The sequence below is a fragment of the Electrona antarctica genome (genome assembly GCF_951216825.1).
Source record: "Electrona antarctica genome assembly, chromosome: 2".
NCBI classification, from domain to species: Eukaryota; Metazoa; Chordata; class Actinopteri; order Myctophiformes; family Myctophidae; genus Electrona; species Electrona antarctica.
In genome coordinates, this window is record NC_136807.1 from 25,418,489 (window position 1) to 25,440,125 (window position 21,637).

Genomic DNA, 21,637 nt, shown 5'->3' on the forward strand with positions numbered 1-21,637 from the left:
AATGTATATACCATATTGTGCTGAATATAAGACGTTTTTTACCAATGGAAATATCCTAAAAACGTGGTCATATTATAATCGGGGACTAGACTATTTGACATTCAATGTTCCTTTTCCACAAATGAGTCTTGAAAATGGGGGTTGTCTTATAATCAGAGTTGTCTTATATTCGGCACAATATGGTATTTTTAAGCCAGATTTAGCTACTACAACAAACTTCCCGTATAAACTGCTAGCCTAGCACTGATGGTTTGCGAGGGATGGGGAGCGTTTGTTTTCCTTACAAGTCATGCCAGCAGCCCCTCAATCACTCACCGTCCCACACAGGCGGTGCTTAGTAGCCCTGCACGTTCAGGGCTTGTAAGGAAAACAACTTAAGTGCTCCACGTTCAACTACAGATGTGCTGGAGTTTTGTTTGTATAAACAAATAATGCACCTGTGATTGATATAAGATGATCAAAGTAGTAGATTATAGTCTCTATTATCAAGTCTACAAAAGGGAAACCAGCCAATCACAATCAAGGGATGGAACTAGTATAGAGATCCTTCCTACTCACTCTCTGTTCCAGTTTGTTAATGTGTTTCTTTCCTCCTTTCAGAGCCATCTGTTCGGCTTCATCCAGTTTCAACTGAAGCTCTACAAACACACAATCACAGTGAAGACATTCATTATCTTATTATATTATTATATCTGTCTGTCCGTTGTTTCCGGGTTTACTGTGTTGACAATGTGTCACGTTGTGAATGTCTAGTCAAAATGTGGAAGCATTATTTTCAAGTCAGACATTGTGTTCAATCACTATTTCCAAACTTTCCACAGTTACCTCCGACTCATTTATGGGAGGAGTTCATTCATTCCGACCCATTTGAGAAATCACGAATATCTCAGATTTATGATGATCTCCTATCTTTAGATATAGTAATAGTGCCTCCAACAATAACAGAATCAGGGAGGCTTGGGAGGCTGAACTTGGTCTGATATTTGATGATGATTGGTGGGATGCAGCCCTAAGTACTTTTTACAAAAGCTCAACCTGTGTGCGTCTCACTCTAATTCAATTTAAGGTACTATTTAGAATTAATTTCTCCAAAGCTAAACTATCACAAATGTATCCCAATATGACAGATAGATGTGACAAATGCCACTCCTCACCCTGTAATTTAACACATATGTTTTATTCATGTCCACTTCTGGTTAACCTCTGGAAGAATTACTTCGACACAATGTCCAAAATATTCACATTTCCTGTAAACATTTCTCCACACATTGCTATTTTTGGGGTCCCAGAGGACTACGATCGATACACTCCCAGACAATTAGAAGTTTTGGCTTTTACCTCCCTAATAGTAAGACGCAATCTACTTCTCCAGTGGAAATATACTAGACCACCCTCTAGTACCCAATGGTAATGTAGTAATGTCCTTTTTGAAATTGGAGAAAATCAGAGGTACCAAAGGTAATCTCTCTACGTTCCAAAATAAATGGGATCCTTTATTGTTATTCTTTAATCGCCAACTAATCCCTACTCATTGAGTGATTGCCCCCCCCCTCTTCTCTCTCCTCCCTCTCTACCCTTCCTTCTATACATTCCCCTCTTTCTTCTCTTTCTATGTGTTCTTATTTTTTACATGTTTTTATTTCTTTCTTTTATTTCTTTCAAAAATGTGATATTTGTATGTTCTTTTTGCACTTTTTATTTTATTACTTTCTGATGTCTGTTGTGTTCGTTTATTTATGGGTTTAAAAAATTGAAAATGTAAGGGAGTGGGCAAGGCAATTTAATCAGAATTGTTATAAAAGGCTGTCATTCCATGTATATCTAAATAACAATATTGTTGTGAGGTGATTGAAATTACACTATATACTGATGCCTAACTTCTAATAAAAATGACTGCGCACGCACGCACGCACAAAATAATGTTACCTTTAACAGTGGCCTCCATGTTTCTCTTCATCCTCTCCAATGTGGAGCTGCTGTCCTGTTCCTTCTTCAACTCCTCTGCCATCACAGCAGCCTGACAGAATGCACACACACAATAAATTACAATAAATCTAAAGAACACCATTCACCATCTATAAACAGCATTTGTTTCATCTTTGTCATATATGGAAACTGCTTGATAACAAGACTGTATTGGCTTATCATGACTATTGGCTTATCATTTGTGGAAAACATTAAAAAACAGTAGCATACATTGTGCATCCCTAAACGGTAGGTGGAGATCTCCGATCATCTGACGAAGCAAAACAAGCGTCATTTTGAAGCTACTGTACATAAAGCCACCCTGCTTGGTACTCAGCATTAAAGGTTGGATTGGGGTAAATCGCTGTGACACAGAGTCATGTCCAGGGGGTCTGCACTTGTACATCAAGCCGCATCACGCTATAGAAAAAGAAGATAGGATCCTGCCCTATGGGCAGCAAGGCTTAATATCATTAGTATCAAACCAGTCACTGAGTGCCGTGACGTTTTGGATACCATACCCAGATGAGAAGGGTGTAGAGTTGAGATCCCAGCTTTGAACCAGCATACAAGGAGACATTATAACCATAGCCTTCTTACGTTTCTCCTCTGCAGTGAGGTAAGGTTAGGGGGCTGGGGTTAAAGTTCAGGGGTCATAGTTCCGTACTAACATCAGTAATAGCTTTCTTAGCCTTCTCCTCTGCGGTCAGGTTCTCCAGCGTGACCTCGTCCACCTCTCCCGACAGAACCGACACGTCTGCCTCCAACTTCCTCTTCTGGTTGAACAGCCCTACGTTCTGCAACACAGCAGCCAGGCAGCCAATCAAAACACTGCCTGTCACAATTGTTATAGAATTGTCTAATCACAATTATGTGAGATAAGCACAATTATTTTTGCACAATCGTCATAATCATTTCCATGTTGGATTTTCAAAAGTAGTGGAAATAGCAGATCTACATGTTCAAAGCGCGTCATGTTGTGATGTCATTCCAATGTTCAATGCCAAACACACAAAGAAATCATAAATCGCAATTATTTGTGTGACAATTAATTAATCGTCAAGCTACATTTGTAATCTTGTCAGCCCTTTAACACTGTGTCAACAAAGCAGTAAGCGTGTGTGTGCATGCGTGCACACTTCCTACCTGTACGTTCAGCAAGTTAGCCCTCTCGCTGGCCTCCACCAGTTCGTGTTCGGCCAACTTGCGGAGGCGGTCAGACTGCTCCATGGCGCCGTGTAGCTCCGCCTCCTCGGACTCCAGCAGCGTGCAGCGGCGCTCCGTCAGGACGATCTGCTCTCGCAGCTGGTTGTTCAGGTGGATCCTATCGTCCAGGTCCACCTGCACCTCTTTCAACTGAAACAGGACATCCATTAGAACTAGGGGGGGGGGGGGGGGGGGGCAACTGTGATGACGGAGAGGGCCATTCGGCCGCCGTGTTAAGTGGTTGAGTTTTTTGGTGTGAGTTTAACATAATTTAATGGTATCAAATAGGACTTTTCTGTTTGGATTATGGGCTGTCAATGTCAGAAAGTAGTTTTTTCAGTAGGCGTTCCCGCATAACTTCCTGGTATGATGATGATGTCACGCGCATACCATCTATTAGATTATGTGAGATGAGATGAGATTAGATTTGATTAGATACCTGTGATTGTAGGTTTCGTATCAGCTTCTGGCTCTCGGCAGCGTAGCGGTTAGCGTGGACCAGCTGGATCTCCATCTCGTTGAGGTCCGATTCCATCTTCTTCCTCAGACGAACCGCCTCGCCACGCAAACGCACCTCCGCATCCAAACTGGTCTGCATGGCCTCCAAGGACCGCTGGTAGCTCCGCCTGGTGGACAACAGCAGGATTACAACAAATACTCACACACTATAGCCAACAGTGTGATTAAATAACTTATGCTGGTACTTTAGTAGGTTGACACATGCTGAAGGTAGTAGGTAGGTACAAGTAGCAGTTCTGTTGGTTTTGATTGATTTTCCTGTTAACATTTTAGCATCTTATAGTTAGCTAGTAGTACTCTGTTAGTTTGCTAGTAAACATACGTTAGATGGTTAATTTATTTAACTGCATCATTCCAAGTTTATTTAACTGCATCATTCCAACCCAGTTATTATGTCTGTGTCCCTTTTATGCCCATATATGGAGTTCTTTGTCAGGCATGCCCAAATATCAATGTGATGTCAGAACAGGTCAGCTCCATATGGAGCTTGGGCAGAGGCTTTTGCGCTGGTTCTGGACAACGGTGTATCCGGCGGACTCGACACCGGGCACTGCACCCTGTGGTGGTGTCTAACGCATGTGGCGAATTTGAAGTCGGTGGCGCTAACGGTACTCGAGTTACGTGGATTACAGATTACAGACATACAGAGAAGTGAGTTAGTTAATGCAGCACAAGAGTTCTTGAAAAGTTCTATAACTTTGAGTGAAGGTCAATGTGGAAGGAGGTAAGAAGGTGGCAAACTTTAAAGAGGATCCAAGGCAGCTCTGTGCAGTTGAGGTAGAAAAAACCACCAACGCGTTTCGGCCTGCATGGGCCTTCATCAGGGTCAACTGAGATCAGTGGATCCACTTTTAAAGAACTCTTGTGCTGTATTATTGAAACCCTCTCCAAAGAGTTTTCTACATAAAGGACCCACAAAGCGCTTCTTCTTTTCTTTTTTCTGAGTTAGTTAATGCGTTGGTGAGTGAGTGAGTGAGTGAGTGAGTGTGTGTGTGTGAGTGAGTGAGTGAGTGAGTAGTTAACTGAGGTTGATCAGTCTCCTTGTCTATTTAGTTAGTTATAATCAAGTATTGAGATATTTAGTTAATAGTTGATAAGGTAGATAAACATGTATTGATTAGGCATTGGAATAGTGTTGACTACCATGAGGTTGTAGATAATCAGGTTTTGATTAGACAATCATGTATTGGTTAGGGATTGCATATAGAGTGTTTACAATACCTGAGGTTGTCGATTTCCTCGTCTCTCTCTGAGATCTTGCGTTCGACGTCAGACTTAATCTGTTCCAGCTGCAGCTGAGCTCTGAGGGTCTTGCTCTCCTCATGTTCCAGGGTGCCCTGCGACGCACAGCACCAATCACAATAATTATATCAATAATAATAATAATAAGAAGCAGCAGCAGTGGTGTAAAGTAACTAAATACTTTTGAAGTAAATACTTAAGTACAACGTTGAGGTATTTCTTATTTTTACTTTACTGGAGTATTTTCAATTTCACTTTTACTTCTACTCCACTACATCTCCAAGGCAAATGTTGTACTTTTACTCCACTACAATTATTTGGAAGCTTTAGTTACTAGTTACTTGTAGATGTATTTTATTATTTTAAAACAATACATAGATTAACCTCTTCAGCCCTATATATACTTTGGTTATTTGAAAATACTGCTAAAATACTGCTATCTTCAATTGATCTTTATACATTTTAAAACTTGTGAAAATGGACATTCTGCATAATGAGTGCTTTTACTTTTGGTACTTTAAGTACATTTTGATGACGATACTTTTACTGCAAGTAGATTTCTATCTGCAGACTTTTACTTAGTATTTCTACATTTCAGCATTGATACATTTACTTAAACAGGCTAACAAATGATCACTGATAGGAACAAGAAGAAGATGACGACAGTAAGGAGGAAGCAGAATTGTTAGAAGAAAAAGTTAGAAGACGTGGTTACCTCGGCCTCCTCCAGAGCTGCTCTGATGTCACTCTTCTCTCCATCCAGAACCTTCTTCACTCTCTCCAGTTCATGGATGGTCTTCCCCCCATGACCCACCTGGTCTACCAGCTCTGATATCTCATCTGACGCACGCACGCACGCACACACGGGCGGGTGGGCAAACACACACACACACACACACACACACACACACACACACACACACACACACACACACACACACACACACACACACACACACACACACACACACACACACACACACACACACACACACACACACACACACACACACACACACACACACACACACACACACACACACACATGGGTCCCCAGTTCAAATATGATTATTTGGGTGGGCTCCCCAGTTCAAATATGATTATTTTGAGGGGTCCCCAGTTCAAATATGATTATTTGGGTGGGCTCCCCAGTTCAAATATGATTATTTTGAGGGGTCCCCAGTTCAAATATGATTATTTGGGGGACCTGAAAAGGTTGAGAACCACTGATGTAGATAATAGGACGTGGGTAGGGTACCTTGAAGGTTTTTGTTCTCTCGTTTCATGGTGTCCAGCTGGTCCAGAGCCTCTTCATAGCAGTTCTTCAGTTTGAACAGCTCCGTGCTCAGGCTGCGACTCTCTTTCTGAGAACACTCCAACTCTGTCTGGCTGTCCTCGTACCTCATCCTCCATTCACTCAGCATCTGAAACACCACACAGTACACGTATGCGCCATAGTGAAATATGGAGTGCCATAGTTTTGTACTTTTTCTGCTTTGTATGTGTCTATGGCAGGGGTTCTCAACGATTTTGGCTGGGGACCCCCGGAAATGCTTTGGCCATGTCTCGGGACCCCCACCCCAATACAATACAATACAATACAATACAAACCAATGCAAAAATAACCTTAAAATAAATCATAAATGAATACTGATACTTCCATTTTCCAGCCATTCACTTTTTTTGAAAACCATGGACAGCGCATTAGTTTCAGAGAAAAAAGCATGCAAAGGCGCGGCCTAAAACAGAAGCTAAATGGATATTGAGAAAAACCACCAGTGCGGGCGGGGCCCTGGCAACCATGCATAGCAACCGGAGCAGTTAAAAAAATGAAACACAGCGAGGCAATGCTATAGCGATATCAAACACCTTAAGACGAGCCTGCTTGTCATCTGTACCCAGCGTCAGGTAGGTACAGGACAGGTATACTCGTCATATGGATCCAACGTGTTTATGAACTTGTGGGCATGTCTACATAAAAACATAATTTTAACACTTTCTGTACACTTTTTTGGCGGCACCCCGTTATCTGAAACTTCAACTAAACCCCTTTTCCGCCGTAATTTGAAGACTCGCCTCTTCAGACTCCACCTTATAGCCCGTACCACTTGACTCTTGACTATAATGCAATGTATAACAATCCTAGTAACCTGACCTGACCTTGTCAAAGTTTCGTTGCTTCTTGTCCAGAGCCAGTGCGGTAGAGTTGGATCGCTCCAGCTCCACCACCAGGTCTTCTATCTCCACCTGCAGGCGCTGTTTGGTTTTCTCCAGAGATGAACACTTGGCGTTGGACGCCTCCGCTGCCTCCTCTACCGTCTGGAGGCGAACTACCAACTTCTTCCTGCAATACAGGACAATTAACTTTACATTTTTATCCCACGATTTTGCAACCCATTTTTTCACCCAGTGTCAATTATCTAAATGTAATCCTGGGCGCTACACTTCCTCAAATTCCTCTGCCAACCTGGGGGGGCAGCGGACTGACCTCATGCTCCCTTCTATGCATGAGGAGTCCAAGCTGCTTCTTTTCACCTGACAGGGGAGAGTTCCCCAGCCGGACGTAGCGCGTGGAAGGAACACATTATTCCGACCAGTTCCCCCGGCTGGCCAGGGGGAGGTAGTTTAGAGACCAGGATTACTGTATGTTTTTGTGAGGGTACCTACCCTATAGGGGACACGGGGAGAACATGCAAACTCCACACAGAAAGGCCCTTTCGCCAACCCCGCCTCGTGTATGGGCACTGATGACGCGGAGGAGAGAACACGCCCCCAGCACGCACAGCGTCCCCAGCGGGAATCGAACCCAGGACCTTCTAGCTGTGAGGCGACAGCACTACTATACCGACTGTGCCACCGTGCCCCCCAGGACAATATTAGAACATCAGTAACACACTGATCAGTTTTAGGCTAGCGGTTAAGATCTCACGGGAGACAAGAGTTTGAATCCTGTGGAAACGTGAAACCAGCGGAAACATTGGAAAGTTGGCTGGCACAAATTACATCATACTTTACCCTAATAGTAAGAGAAATCTATGAAAATCTGGGAACTAAATCGTTACCAAGAAATTTCTTCACCAATGTGTTTCTAAAGGTGTCTAATAACATGTACTAAAAGTTTGAAATTCAACTCCCGTGGGAAAGTTGAGTTATTAGCATAATATGTGACCATACCCTTAACATCCTACAATCTGAATCTATCCTGCCTATAAGGCAAAAAAGTCCAAATTTCATCATTCTTTAAGTAACATGTGAAACATGTTACTTAGAAATAGGGTGTTTGCATGATTCTGAATTCATTCCAAGCATTAGTTTTGCACAAAAAACACTCCTTGGGAGGAAAACGGCCACACAAACGTGATGAGGTCAGCACATTTGGTCAAGTGGATATGGCCTAATTTAGCCCAAGGAGTGTTTTTTGTGCAAAACTAATGCTTGGAATGGATTCAGAATCATGAAATCACCCTAGTTGCATATGTCACATGCTACTTAAAGAATGATGAAATTTGGACTTTTTTGCCTTATATATATATAGGATGTTAAGGGTATGGTCACATATTATGCTAATAACTCAACTTTCCCACGGGAGTTGAATTTCAAACTTTTAGTACATGTTATTAGACACCTTTAGAAACACATTGGTGAAGAAATTTCTTGGTAACGATTTAGTTCCCCGATTGGTCAAATACCTGATAAAATGCCCTTACTATAAACAAGTCCATAGACTTGGAGACCGGGGTTATAGACTCACTTGCCGTCCTCCAGTTCTTCTATCCTTTGCACGGCGTCCGTCTCATACTTGGTCCTCCACTGCGCCACCTGGCTGTTGGCTTGGGACAGCGCTCTCTGCAGCTCCGCCTTGGCCTCCTGCTCCTCCTCAAACTGCTCCCTCAGCAGGCTGCACTCATGACGCGAAGACTGGACCGCATGGGCCAAGCTCACCCTGGCCTACACACACACACACGCACGCACACACGCACGCACACACACACACAGACACACAAACGCATACACACAGATGGATTTAGGGTTAGCCCATAATAGGCTAAATAACCTTGTTTTTGAGCATCAGCTGCTTAAAGTAATCACATTTAAAGCTGTTGTGTAGCAACTAGGCAGTAGGCACACGACATTAGGTGGGAACTGGCAGCCATATTAACCAACAATACCTGCCAACCTTTATAGGCTGTGAAAAGCCACAACCTGGCTTTTCTGGATTGTCTTATGCCTACGTTTTAATTGGGAGGGTGGGGGGGTTACGGTAAGGGACCTAGGTTTTGGATAGGGGGCGCTGGTGCCTAAAAGGATGAGAAACATTGCTTTAGACAGTGGTATGTAGCACCCATCACCAGGATTATATCAATGCCAGTTCAGGATGTTTGAGCAAAGGACTGAACGCTACGTCTACTTTATTTATTTATTAATTTCAAGACAGATTTTCTGGCAGAAGAAAGAACTGGCATGCATTCCACGTGGAGGCATTGCACTGACAGGACTCATATAGTAGTGACTGTATTAACAGTAAAGGTACATATAGTAATTGCAGCCGACTGCAATTACTATGTACTATTCATCTGTTCACAGAATAAGTTTTAACCATTGGGTTAAAGGTCAAAGGTCACCTTGGTCTCATCCTCCAGGTGTCTCTTCAGGTCATCCGTGTTCTGGCAAAGTCCCACCTTCGAACGCTGCAACTGACCAATCAGAGCCTCACGCTCCTCCAGACGACGGCTGTACTCCACTGATCGACAGACAGGTGAAGAGACAGACAGGTGAAGAGACAGACAGGTGAAGAGACAGACAGACAGACAGACAGACAGACAGACAGACAGACAGACAGACAGACAGACAGACAGACAGACAGACAGACAGACAGACAGACAGACAGACAGACAGACAGACAGACAGACAGACAGACAGACCGATTCATCAATATATTGATAGAGGGAACAGGAATGTGATGATGATGATGATGATGATGATGATGATGATGTTGGCTTTCCAAGTGGGCTTTCCGGGTTAAAATCCAAGGCGTCACATGTGCGTGCGTGCGTGCGTGCGTACGTGCGTGCGTGTGCGTGCGTGTGTACCAGATTCAGCCAGAGAGCGTGCTTTCTGGGTGGACATGTCAGTCAGTTGTCTCTGCAGCTCCTCCATTCTGGTCCTGGTCTCATTCAGCTGGTCCTCATACACCCTGCACATCTTCTCTACTCCAGTCTGTCAATAGTGTGATATGATCAATACATTTTATTTTTCTCGTTTGGAATATTAACGCTTCTAAAGAGAGATCAGACTTATTAGCGCGAGGTAGTAATGAAAGGGTGAGAATAAAATCTGCCCATCTGCTTGGCACTCTAGCGCCTTTATTCTGAAAAATTCCCAGACAAAAGAAGTGTTAATACATCTGATCACAAACTGATGCCGCCTTCATTCAGCTCAAGATGGCAGGAAGACCAGTCACATATTATTTGATGAATGTTCAAGATATTTGTTGTCCTTAAAAGACGGTTATTTGAAATTTGCGTGAAAATCTCACATAGCCAGACTAATATCACTGTGCCTGGGGCAAAATTCATTGCAAAGACAGATTGAAGGCTGGCTACACGAGGCTAACAGACTAGTTAGTCACTAGTAGAAGGCCAACCTTGGCTCTGGACAGCTGCTCCAGACTAGACGACAGGTCGTCAGCCTCCAGCCTGAACTCGGTCTTCTCCTTCTCCAGTTTCTGCTTGGCTCTCTGCAGCGTGTCGATCTGTTCGCCCAGCTCCAGCACGCTGTCCGAGTGCTTCTTCCTCAGCGTGGCGGCCGTGACCTCGTGGTGGAGCCCCGCCTCCTCCAGCTCCCTGCGCACCTTCAGGAAGTCCGCCTCACGCTTCCTGTTGGGGCGGAAGGTCCACTATTGAGACTGTGTGCAATAGACCGTAAAAAAAGGTCTAAAGCAGGTTAAGGGACCACTTCATCCATTTTCAACCTATCTTCATATAATTGCTCCTCACTAATGCTCATGACAAAAACAAAACAAAAAAAACGATTCACAGTTCTCATTGGAGAACTGTGATCACTTCGCCTAAAAGTGACATCATGGCTTTTTTTTAGACTACTAGATTTGTCAGTAACGTGAGAACAATGGAACCATTTTAGCATGCAGGAATAGAAAGTTTCTATTAGCTTGGATTCCCCATCGATGATGTCACTGGTAGGCAGGTTTCTGAACTGTCCTTAGTCCTCCTCTGAGACCCAGAACGAGTAGACAAAAATGGTGCTATATTATAATGAGCATTAGTGAGGACCAATTATATGAACATAGGTTGAAATGGGCGAACTCGTCCAACATCATGGTTATGTTCAACATTACCATGCAACAGTTAAAGAACAGATATTATTTGCATTGCAAAATGATCACATGATACAAAGTCAATGTTGCTGTTTTGAAATCGATTTTTCGATGCACTTAATATATTGTTACACCCCTAGCATCTTACCAGCATACTATATAAAATGTCTTATCTTATGATGTGTCTCTTTTAGTTTGTCAGTTGTAGGTCAGTAATGAAACATGTCAATTAACGAATTGACTAATGAATGAATGATTGACCTGTTGAGTGCGATCTGAGCAGCAGAAGCCCCTCCTGCCTCCTCTAGTTTCTCTCCCAGCTCCTCCAGTTCTCTGGCCACGTCGTTGCGTTGTCTCTCTGCCTTAGTCCTCCAGACCCTCTCTGCGTCCAACGACTCCTCCAACTCCTCAATACGAGTCTGGTTCATAAACAATATACAGTATATGTTAACAGCAACAACATACAGTAGTAACAAGGGGTGAGACAATACGTATACGAGTAGCCTAACTCACGATTTGATACTGTGATGACATTTGGTCCTCGTTAACGATGATATCACGATACACTATATGTGACAATCGATGCATTGCAAGACATTTAATCTAGAACACATCATCTGCAACTGAAGAATAAAAAATCACACCCGTGTGAACTGAGTGGTGTAAGGTCTTATATAGACTGATCAGCTGTGGTCTGACGTAATGTCTGACGTAATGAAATCACACCCGTGTGAACTGGGTGACCATAGCAACCATGCTCATTTTTTGAGCACAGACAGACAGACAGACAGACACGTAAACTAACAAAGCCAGTTGTAGGAGTGGTTTACACCACTCAAAAAAGGCAAAATCTCTCTCTCTCAGTGGACAGTGCTTTCTTAATAATAAAATATCACAAGAGCCATCACCCTTTATGTCTCTGTTTTCCTGACGTTATTAATATTTGTCACTACGATACGATACGATAGAGGAAGTACGTTAGATGTATATCGATATTTGTTGTCCCACCCCTAATAGTAACACACATAAGTAACATAAAGAATACACATATTACCAACAACATACTACACAACGCATATCAACAACATAAAGCATAACTATGACATATCAATAACATAACTACACCATACAGGAGACAATATAATGGTTAATAATGTCGTAGCTCTCGGACCAACCTGCAGTTCTTTGATTCTCTTCTGGAGTTGATCTACATGAGTCTGTTCCTCTTCCATCTTAGCGTTGGCCTGAGTTAACTCATAGTCCTTCCTGTGGGTGGATGGGTGGGACAGACAGACAGATGAAGTGATGAAGTGATTGAGATGAGGAGAGATAAAGAAGTTAAAAGTAACAATGACGGATAAAGGTTCCTCATCTTAAATGGACAATAGACAACATTCAGCCTATAGATGTGCACCTCTAGAACACATCTGGCACATAAGGTTCACTATTCCCAGGCACTCTATAAGGCAGAAATCATGTACTGTAGTGTACAGCAGTGTGATGTGATGGCTGCCACCATGACACACTATTCTTTCTAGTACTTTTTAATTTTGTCTTCCAGCTGTTGCTTCTCGGCCTCCAGGTCCCTAACAGACTCCATGGACAGCTTCAGATCTCCCTCCAGCTTGCGTTTGTTTCGTTCCAGTTCGATCCGCAACCGTTTCTCCTGTTCCAGAGAACCTGCCACCTGTACACAGGAAGAGCAGGAGAAGGAATAAGGGCCATGTGTGACAATAATATTTTTTCCTCCCATGTGCAGCGTATGTTTTGGATTGTTTACACTGGGAGTGCTGCGTTTTTGGAAATCCCAGCATTGTGACGAGGCGCTGAGCATTTATTTTGCACCCTCGCCTTCACGTTGGCATTTTGCTTGCTGAAAGCTGAAATGTTTTGAACTTGGGGGTTTAGTTTGGACGCATTTGTCTTGCGTTGTCTGTTTGGAGGTTGTTAACATTTATTGTTTTAATTCATAAAACAAAAAATACATTCGTAATATTGAATTCATGAAACAAAAATTGATAAAAGGCTTTGGTTCAGATCACTGACCTACTCGATGACATCACCAATACATAATCTCATAGATCCCACATAGAGATACACACAGTACGATAACTTACATCATCAACCTGTTGTTCCAGCCTAACTTTGGCTTTAGCCAGCATGTTGACCTTGTCCTCCTGGGCCTGAAGGTCATGCAGGACCTGCTGATGGGCCTCCTGCAGGGCAGCTTTCTCTCTGGTCAGAGAGGCGATCTGCTCGTCCATCCCCACCATCTCCTGGGACAGGTTCTTCACCTGCAGGGAACACACACACAACAACACATCATCATCTGCTCGTCCATCCCCACCATCTCCTGGGACAGGTTCTTCACCTGCAGGGAACACACACACAACACATCATCATCTGTTCATACATCCCCACCATCTCCTGGGACAGGTTCTTAGTAAATGTCCGGAATTCAAAATTGACCTGGTCTGTGTTACAAAATTGCTGTGTAAACCGGTCGGGAGCGGATGATATCGCTACGTCATGTTGTAGTATTGTTTTGTAGTCATCAGGAACAATCATCTGGAACTTCCTTTCCCTCAAACCGGAAGAATAACAATAAAAGCTCTCGTAGCCTGTGGCTTTTATTGAGAAAAATTGGATTGAGGGGAAAGGAAGTTCCGGATGATTGTTCCTGCTTGATGAGTACAAAACAATAGTAAAACATGACGTAGCAATATCATCCGCTACCGACCGGATCATAAACCCGAAAAGGAATGCTGCCCAGGCTACAAAAGTAGTGCATCAGAATGTACTTCTGGAGAAAGTAAACAAAAGGAGAAAGTATACCTTATGCAGAATGTCCCATTTCAAGTTTTCAAATGTACTGAATAGAAATATTTTTAAAATAGCAGCTCTACAAGCGCATCGCATCGTGACATAACTGGAGGGGCATGCGTTCTCAACAGGCATCGGCCTAGTCTGAAAACTTGTATTAATGTTGGCTAAATCGTAGGCTAAATTGTAGGATTTTTGTCAATGAGAGTTGTTTATATTTTCTATATTGCACGTCTCTCCATCTCTACCGTAGCTAGAGTTATCTCCAAGTCCTTACCTTGTTCTCTATTCCATGTCTGTCCTTCTCCACTTTAGCCAGGGTTATCTCCACGTCATCCACGTCTCTCTTCAGCGAGACAACGTCGTCCTCCAGCTGTCTCTTCTTGGAGGCCAGGGTGGTGTTGACCTCCTCCTCCTCCTCCAGCCTCTCCTGGTTCTCCTTCATCTTGGCCTCCAGGCAGATCTTGGTTTGGATCAGCTGGTTGCATCGATCCTCCGCGTCCATCAGGTTGTCCTGTTCCTGAAGGACCACAACACAACATCCATGTTGACTCTAGGTGTGCAATGGACAATGGTTAATGGAAGTCATCAATTTAATGACTATTAAAAAAAAGATGATAAACATAATAATGGATACAAAATATATATTTTGATGAAATGCATTAGCAAAAATAGCGGAAATAGCCGATCTACAAGCTTGAGGATTGTCTATTTCCGCTATGTGTGTGACTCCATTGTACAACATAATTTCCTTTGTGACGATTTGTTGATAAAAAAAAAGCGTGGATGTGCTTCTCAATTATACAAATAATCCAAAAAGTAATTCATAGAGTAATCGCTCTGAAACTAACTGATAGTTGCAGCGCCTCTAACCCTGATTATTCTATCTATCTATCTCTGCACCAGTGTTATATTAGTGTTATATGTTTAGTATTGAATTCAGTATACAGTATGAGATATAATTAATACTGTGTTTAGCCATTATGCTATAATGGCAACATGTAGTGCCATGCAAAATGAGGTAATATTTCCGCAATCGGGGGCACACTAGTGCAACATCACAATTTTAAATGTCCATAACTCACTGGCTGTAAGTCTGATTCACTTAAATGGTAAATGGTAAATGGTGCATTTATATAGCGCCTTTATCCAAGGCGCTTTTACATAGATTGTACATTACATTCACCCATTCACACACACATTCAAACACCGAAGGCAGCAGAAACCATGCAAGGCACCAAGCAGCACATCAGGAGCAATTAGGGGTTCAGTGTCTTGCTCAAGGACACTTCGACACTAACTCTGGGGGAGCCCGGGTTCGAACTGGCAACCTTGCGGTTACCATCCGGCCACTCTACCTGAGCCACCGTCGCCCCCACTTGAAATGCTTCAGTCATACTACTGCCATAATGTGTTTGGACCTCGTTAAATGTCATTGACACTATGTGTATTATTATTATCAGTCATGGTGACTTTAATCCATGAGTAATTTACAGCCTGTAGTTATACTCTGGAATGCCCTACCTACTGACCTAAGATGCGTAAATTCAATATCCACATTTAAAACTCTGCTGAAAACCCACCTTTATCTTAAAGCCTTTTCCTAACTGTCATTATTGTATTATTATGTATGTTTTGTATTTTTATGCCGGCTATTGCATGGATTGATCTTTTATTGTTCTCTTGATGTAAAGCACTTTGTGACTTCGTCTAGAAATGTGCTATATAAATAAATTCATTATCATTATCATTATCGTTTATTTTAATTAAAGTGTAACTTATAGCCTGTAGTTATATAATATATAACTACAGGCTATAAGTTACAGTTTAATAATTAAAATACACATTATGTATTTTAATTATATAAAGTGTAACTTACAGCCTGTAGTTGTATATATTTTTATTAAAGTGTAACTTACAGCCTGTAGTTGAATATTTATTTTAATTAAAGTGTAACTTACAGCCTGTAGTTGTAAATGTATTTTAATTAAAGTGTAACTTATAGCCTGTAGTTATATAATATATAACTACAGGCTATAAGTTACAGTTTAATAATTAAAATACACATTATGTATTTTAATTATATAAAGTGTAACTTACAGCCTGTAGTTGTATATATTTTTATTAAAGTGTAACTTACAGCCTGTAGTTGTATATTTATTTTTATTAAAGTGTAACTTACAGCCTGTAGTTGAATATTTATTTTAATTAAAGTGTAACTTACAGCCTGTAGTTGTAAATGTATTTGAATTAAAGTGTAACTTACAGCCTGTAGTTGTAAATGTATTTTAATTATCAGTGTAACTTACAGCCTGTAGTTGTAAATGCATTTTAATTATAGTGTAACTTACAGCCTGTAGTTGTAAATGTATTTTAATTAAAGTGTAACTTACAGCCTGTAGTTGTATATTTATTTTAATGAAAGTGTAACTTACAGCCTGTAGTTGTATATTTATTTTAATTAAAGTGTAACTTACAGCCTGTAGTTGTATATTTATTTTAATGAAAGTGTAACTTACAGCCTGTAGTTGTATATTTATTTTAATTAAAGTGTAACTTACAGCCTGTAGTTGTAAATGTATTTTAATTAAAGTGTAACTTACAGCCTGTAGTTGTATATTTATTTTAATGAAAGTGTAACTTACAGCCTGTAGTTGTATATTTATTTGTATTAAAGTGTAACTTACAGCCTGTAGTTGTATATTTATTTTAATTAAAGTGTAACTTACAGCCTGTAGTTGTAAATGTATTTTAATTATAGTGTAACTTACAGCCTGTAGTTGCAGAGTCAGGTCGTTTTTCTCTTGAATCAGAACCACCTGTCGCTCCTCAGCCTCCCGACGCTTCCCCTCAGTCCTACGTTAACACACACATTTCAGTTAGGAAGAAGATCCAGACTGGATCCATGGATCAGGTCAAATCAAGTTAAAATTATTTATTTAAAAAAAAAAAACATGTCTTCAGAATCTGCTTGGTTTGCATCCGTTTATGTGCTAAAAACAGATCAGCAGTCAGACAGGCAGACAGACGAGCCAGCAGACCTGTCGAAAGTGTCTTTGAGCTTGGTGAACTCCTCCTTGACGACGGTCAGCTCCTTCTCCACCTGGGCACTCCTGAGGAGGGGGCGTATCTTATAGAAGAGCATCATCCAGGGCCAGGTGCGCACGGAGAAGAAGGCTCTCAGGCTGAACTGGAGCACCTGCACCGCATCCCTGTGGGGAAGGATTGATTCACATCAGCCCAATAGAGGCTTTGCGCGTGACATCATCGTACCATGAAGGGACACCTACTGAGTGGCAAATAACATCTTTCTGGCCTTGACAACCCATACATCCAAAAGAAAATGATTACATTTAACATCGTTAAACTCACCAACATTGCAGCTGTATGGAACACTTGAATTATCCTTTTTCTATCTCCAAAGTTTTTATTCCATAAAAATCCACCTTAGACATGTTATGATCTACTTTCTGTCAAGAAATTCCATGCAGGTGATTATTTTTCTAAGTGTCAGAGTTTGGAAGCACTCGTTTTCAATAGCGCAACGTACTGCTGCCTCCTGCATTACGTGCAATTTAGAAACATTTAGAAGCAGGGCCGTTGTGTGATTTCAAACGCCATATTCTCCATGCTGCTCAATGTTTTAATATTTTAATATCATATTAATAATAATAACCTCTCTATGGACATCCTCTCCAGTTCCATCTTCATGAGTTTCCCTCTACACATGGCCTGGACGACAGTCAGGATCATAGACAGACGGCTGTCCCTCATGTCCTCCAACAAGCCCAACAGACCGGCCTTAAAAAACACCTGAAGACAGGAAATGATCAGTCACTGTCTGACAACACGAGGCCATCCTCAATGCCCCATGTAGCTCTACTAGTAGTAGTATGTAGTAGTAGTACTGGTAGTATTAACAGTGTACCTTATTAATTCCAAACTTGTACTGTGAATGGTCGATCTCCAGTGAGCCCAGGAGCTTCTCCACAGCCTTCTTGCTGTCGACAAACGAGTCTTCAGGAATGGCAGATGGGTTCAATATGCGATACCTGTGAAAATCAAACATTATGGACATACAGAATAGAATAGTTCACAGCACACTTAACTGCACATAGACGGACACAGACTGCTGGGCCACAAAGGTCAATTTGACCTGAAGATGATCCTTTGTGGATCGAAACGTTTCAAATTATGCAGTTACCATGCTGTTAGACGGGCTCTACTTCCCTAAACAGATACAGATTGTTAACATAACTAAGTCTAGGACAGTGGTTTTCAACCAGTGGTCTGGGGACCACCAGTGGTCCCTGAGGGGGTTCCAGGTGGTCCCCAGCTAAATGATGGAGAGTTCGTAACCAAATAGACCCTTAGAGTGTAAAATGAAACCAAATGGACTTGTTTGACGCTCTCAAGAGTTGCATTATTGTTAAACATCCGCATTACATATGGTACCACATCAATACAGCATGGAATTGTGGACAGAAATGTAACGACAAAATATTTTGGAAGTTGGACGTTTTGGAACAGAGAGTCAAAATCTCATCAAATGGTAATCGACAACAGGTTGTGTGGTGTTTAGGTGTGAGGGTTTTGGGGTTCAAACTCACCGCTGCTTGAACTCGGCATACAGGATACGGTTGGGGAAACCTTTCCTACAGATCCTGATTCCCTCCAGAACACCGTTACACCTTAACTGATGAAGCACCAGGAAGGGATCCATCACCCCTGCACATCACGCAGGGAAACCCCACATATCACACTTTGTGTACACAATTATGGCCCTATTTTCACCAGTGCCCTTATCCCTAAACGTCTTTAAACGCCTTTTATTTTTTACTATTTTGAAAAACATTTAAAAACTGTTCAACTATAGGCGATCTACATTGACACGTTGTGAGCTTGTAGATTGGCTATTTGAACTATTCAAAAATGTTTTTCAAAATAGTAATAAAGGGCAAAGAAGATAAGGCGTAAGGCACTGGCTAAAATAGGGCCCTAAGTCCCTAGTCGTTTCCTTCTACATCAACTCAAGTGAGCTTGCACGTCTATTTCCTGCAAATGCTCCTCCCAGAATAGGGGCCGGCAGGGTTGTTAACAGTACAGGTAGTACAGTCAAAAGGTTATGCTGAAAGCATAACACAAAAAGCTCCAGGGGGCTTGTTGTTTCCATTGTGGTTCAGAGAGACTGTTCACTGTTCACACCTGGGGTCTTTGCCTCGTTGGGGATGATGCAACGGACAAAATGGGGCTGAGTGCTGCGAAGGTTGGCCATCAGCTTGTGCAGGTTCTCCTACACTCGCACACGCACACGCACACACACACACACACACACACACACACACACACACACACACACACACACACACACACACACACACACACACATTGTCATAATATGCTGTTTGCTGCTTGCTACCAGGTAATTTCATTGTTACCCGATGAGAGTACGTACTCAACCCCAGTAGCCTACTTGAGTCTAGATACATAATTTACGTATATATACTCCTGGTCAAATATTACTCTACTACATGTGAAAGCCTACTTAGCCAGGTGTTTGACCTGTTGAAATGGGTGGAGGCAAAATGATGTTCATGTGTTCAGTCAGCTGAACATCGCTACAAGTCTTAACCATCTCCCATCCATAACACCCTCCACCTAGAACCTGCATGGCCACACACCTAGCATTCACCCTGACATCCTGATCACACACCTATAGCATTCACCCTGACCTCCTGATTACACACCTAGCATTCACCCTGCCATCCTGATCACACACCTATAGCATTCACCCTGACCTCCTGATTACACACCTAGCATTCACCCTGACATCCTGATCACACACCTAGCATTAACCCTGACATCCTGATCACACACCTAGCATTCACCCTGACATCCTGATCACACACCTAGCATTCACCCTGACCTCCTGATTACACACCTAGCATTCACCCTGACATCCTGATCACACACCTAGCATTCACCCTGACCTCCTGATGACACACCTAGCATTAACCCCGAAATTATTTTGAATTATTTTTGAAATTCTCTTGTTCCTGGCAAACAACATTTTCAGATGGGGGTCCACAGCCAAACATATATCAATTTGGGGGTCCAAAACAGTTTGAGAACCAATGCCCTACCTAAGCCTATACCCTGTGACTTGCCACACCTTGTGTAGCTGTGAGACTGTCTGGAACGATGCTCCCTTTTTCCTCTTCTGTTTTGCCTTTGGGTCATCAGCTGAAATACAAGTAACAAAGAGTGACATTTAGAACAATGACCATACTGTGTATATACTCCTCGGAGCACTTTATTTCCCCGCCAGGTCAGGTAGGTTATTGTGGCCTCCTGGTGGTGCTATAATAGGCCAATGTGAAAAGGGTGTGATTTCTTCCTCTGCCTTTCACGGCAATCGGGCGCTGTGATCATGATTTGTGGCATTTTGTTCAAAAAAATCAACCTGCTGGTGGTTCTATAACCAGCCAATGTGAAAAGGCATTTCTTCCTCGGCCTAGTGGGAATGTGCGTGCAAGATTTCACTGAAAACTTTGGAAGCCAATGTTAGCCAATCAGGATGTAATATGAATGATCGGACAGATCCGTCTTGACCGCATGACTATAGAGATACTGTGTACCAATTTGCGGGACTGTTTTGACAAAATCTGCAGGAGTAATATCAAAAAACAGAAAAGACGGAAAGGGCGCAAAACTAAAACAAAATATAAAAAGAGCTAGGCACAGTTGTACCTGAGTCTGGGTTAACAAAGTGTTCAAACAGTCGAGCCATGAGTTTGTTTGAAGACTTCTGGAACAGAGTGACCACTGACTCATTCAGAGGGTCGCGGTTTTTATCCAGCCAGCCTGCTATGTTATAGGGAACCTGGAATACAAGAATAAATAGTGTGCGGTACTGCGGTAATCCCACAATGTTCATCATTTCCACCCACTTATTTTGTTAATATGCAACAGTTAGCTGTGCTCATAAAAGTGTTTATTGCAATTTCAGTGTATACTGTGCCAACACACCGCTCAGAACAACCAACGAGTTCAGAACAATCAAATTTGTCCTGTGTAAAATGTTTGTTCCTTTTGCAGTTCAGACATGTCTTAATAAGATGCCATCTACTGTACTACAATCCAAGAGCTTTTCAGTTACTAGTAGTACGCTAGTCTTTATGCTAGTAGTAGCAGTTGTCAAAGCGGTAGGCGGTGGTAGTAGTAATAGTAGTGGTAATATCAGTAACAGTAATAGTAGCAGACAGTGGTATTATCATTATTAATTTTAGCAGTAGTTGTAGTCATAGTAGTATGATATACTCACCACTCCAGCGTAGTGAACCAGTTCAAAGTGTGTCTCATATTTGCGTTTCTTGTCGGGTCGAGGACGCTGGAAGTTGGGAGACTTTCCAAAGTGGTTGTCATAGAGCTTCGTCTTAAAGCTCAGGTCTGTCGCCTTGGGGAACATACACTCCTCCTCCAGGATGGACAGAACACCCAGCGGCTGGAGAGAGAGAGAGAGAGAGAGAGAGAGAGAGAGAGAGAGAG

At 42.2% G+C, this 21,637-nt stretch overlaps 1 protein-coding gene across 1 annotated transcript in view; it reads right to left on the bottom strand.

Annotated features, from left to right (window-relative positions):
- Positions 1-21,637, bottom strand: part of LOC306913519 (myosin-7B-like) — a 35,773-nt gene that overhangs the window by 2,673 nt on the left and 11,463 nt on the right. The window contains exons 16-42 of the mRNA XM_079490231.1: positions 21,414-21,593; positions 20,840-20,972; positions 20,262-20,332; positions 19,295-19,382; positions 18,700-18,817; positions 18,018-18,141; positions 17,766-17,902; positions 17,131-17,301; positions 16,861-16,945; positions 14,367-14,609; positions 13,384-13,560; positions 12,808-12,953; positions 12,442-12,532; positions 11,528-11,685; positions 10,577-10,808; positions 10,023-10,149; positions 9,555-9,673; positions 8,684-8,880; positions 7,093-7,276; positions 6,191-6,356; positions 5,648-5,772; positions 4,912-5,027; positions 3,611-3,797; positions 3,112-3,321; positions 2,637-2,762; positions 1,927-2,017; positions 559-638 (exon numbers count right to left, since the gene is read on the bottom strand). Of these exons, the coding sequence (XP_079346357.1) occupies positions 559-638; positions 1,927-2,017; positions 2,637-2,762; positions 3,112-3,321; positions 3,611-3,797; positions 4,912-5,027; positions 5,648-5,772; positions 6,191-6,356; positions 7,093-7,276; positions 8,684-8,880; positions 9,555-9,673; positions 10,023-10,149; positions 10,577-10,808; positions 11,528-11,685; positions 12,442-12,532; positions 12,808-12,953; positions 13,384-13,560; positions 14,367-14,609; positions 16,861-16,945; positions 17,131-17,301; positions 17,766-17,902; positions 18,018-18,141; positions 18,700-18,817; positions 19,295-19,382; positions 20,262-20,332; positions 20,840-20,972; positions 21,414-21,593 (3,882 nt within the window). The remainder of the gene's footprint in view (positions 1-558; positions 639-1,926; positions 2,018-2,636; positions 2,763-3,111; positions 3,322-3,610; positions 3,798-4,911; positions 5,028-5,647; positions 5,773-6,190; positions 6,357-7,092; positions 7,277-8,683; positions 8,881-9,554; positions 9,674-10,022; positions 10,150-10,576; positions 10,809-11,527; positions 11,686-12,441; positions 12,533-12,807; positions 12,954-13,383; positions 13,561-14,366; positions 14,610-16,860; positions 16,946-17,130; positions 17,302-17,765; positions 17,903-18,017; positions 18,142-18,699; positions 18,818-19,294; positions 19,383-20,261; positions 20,333-20,839; positions 20,973-21,413; positions 21,594-21,637) is intronic.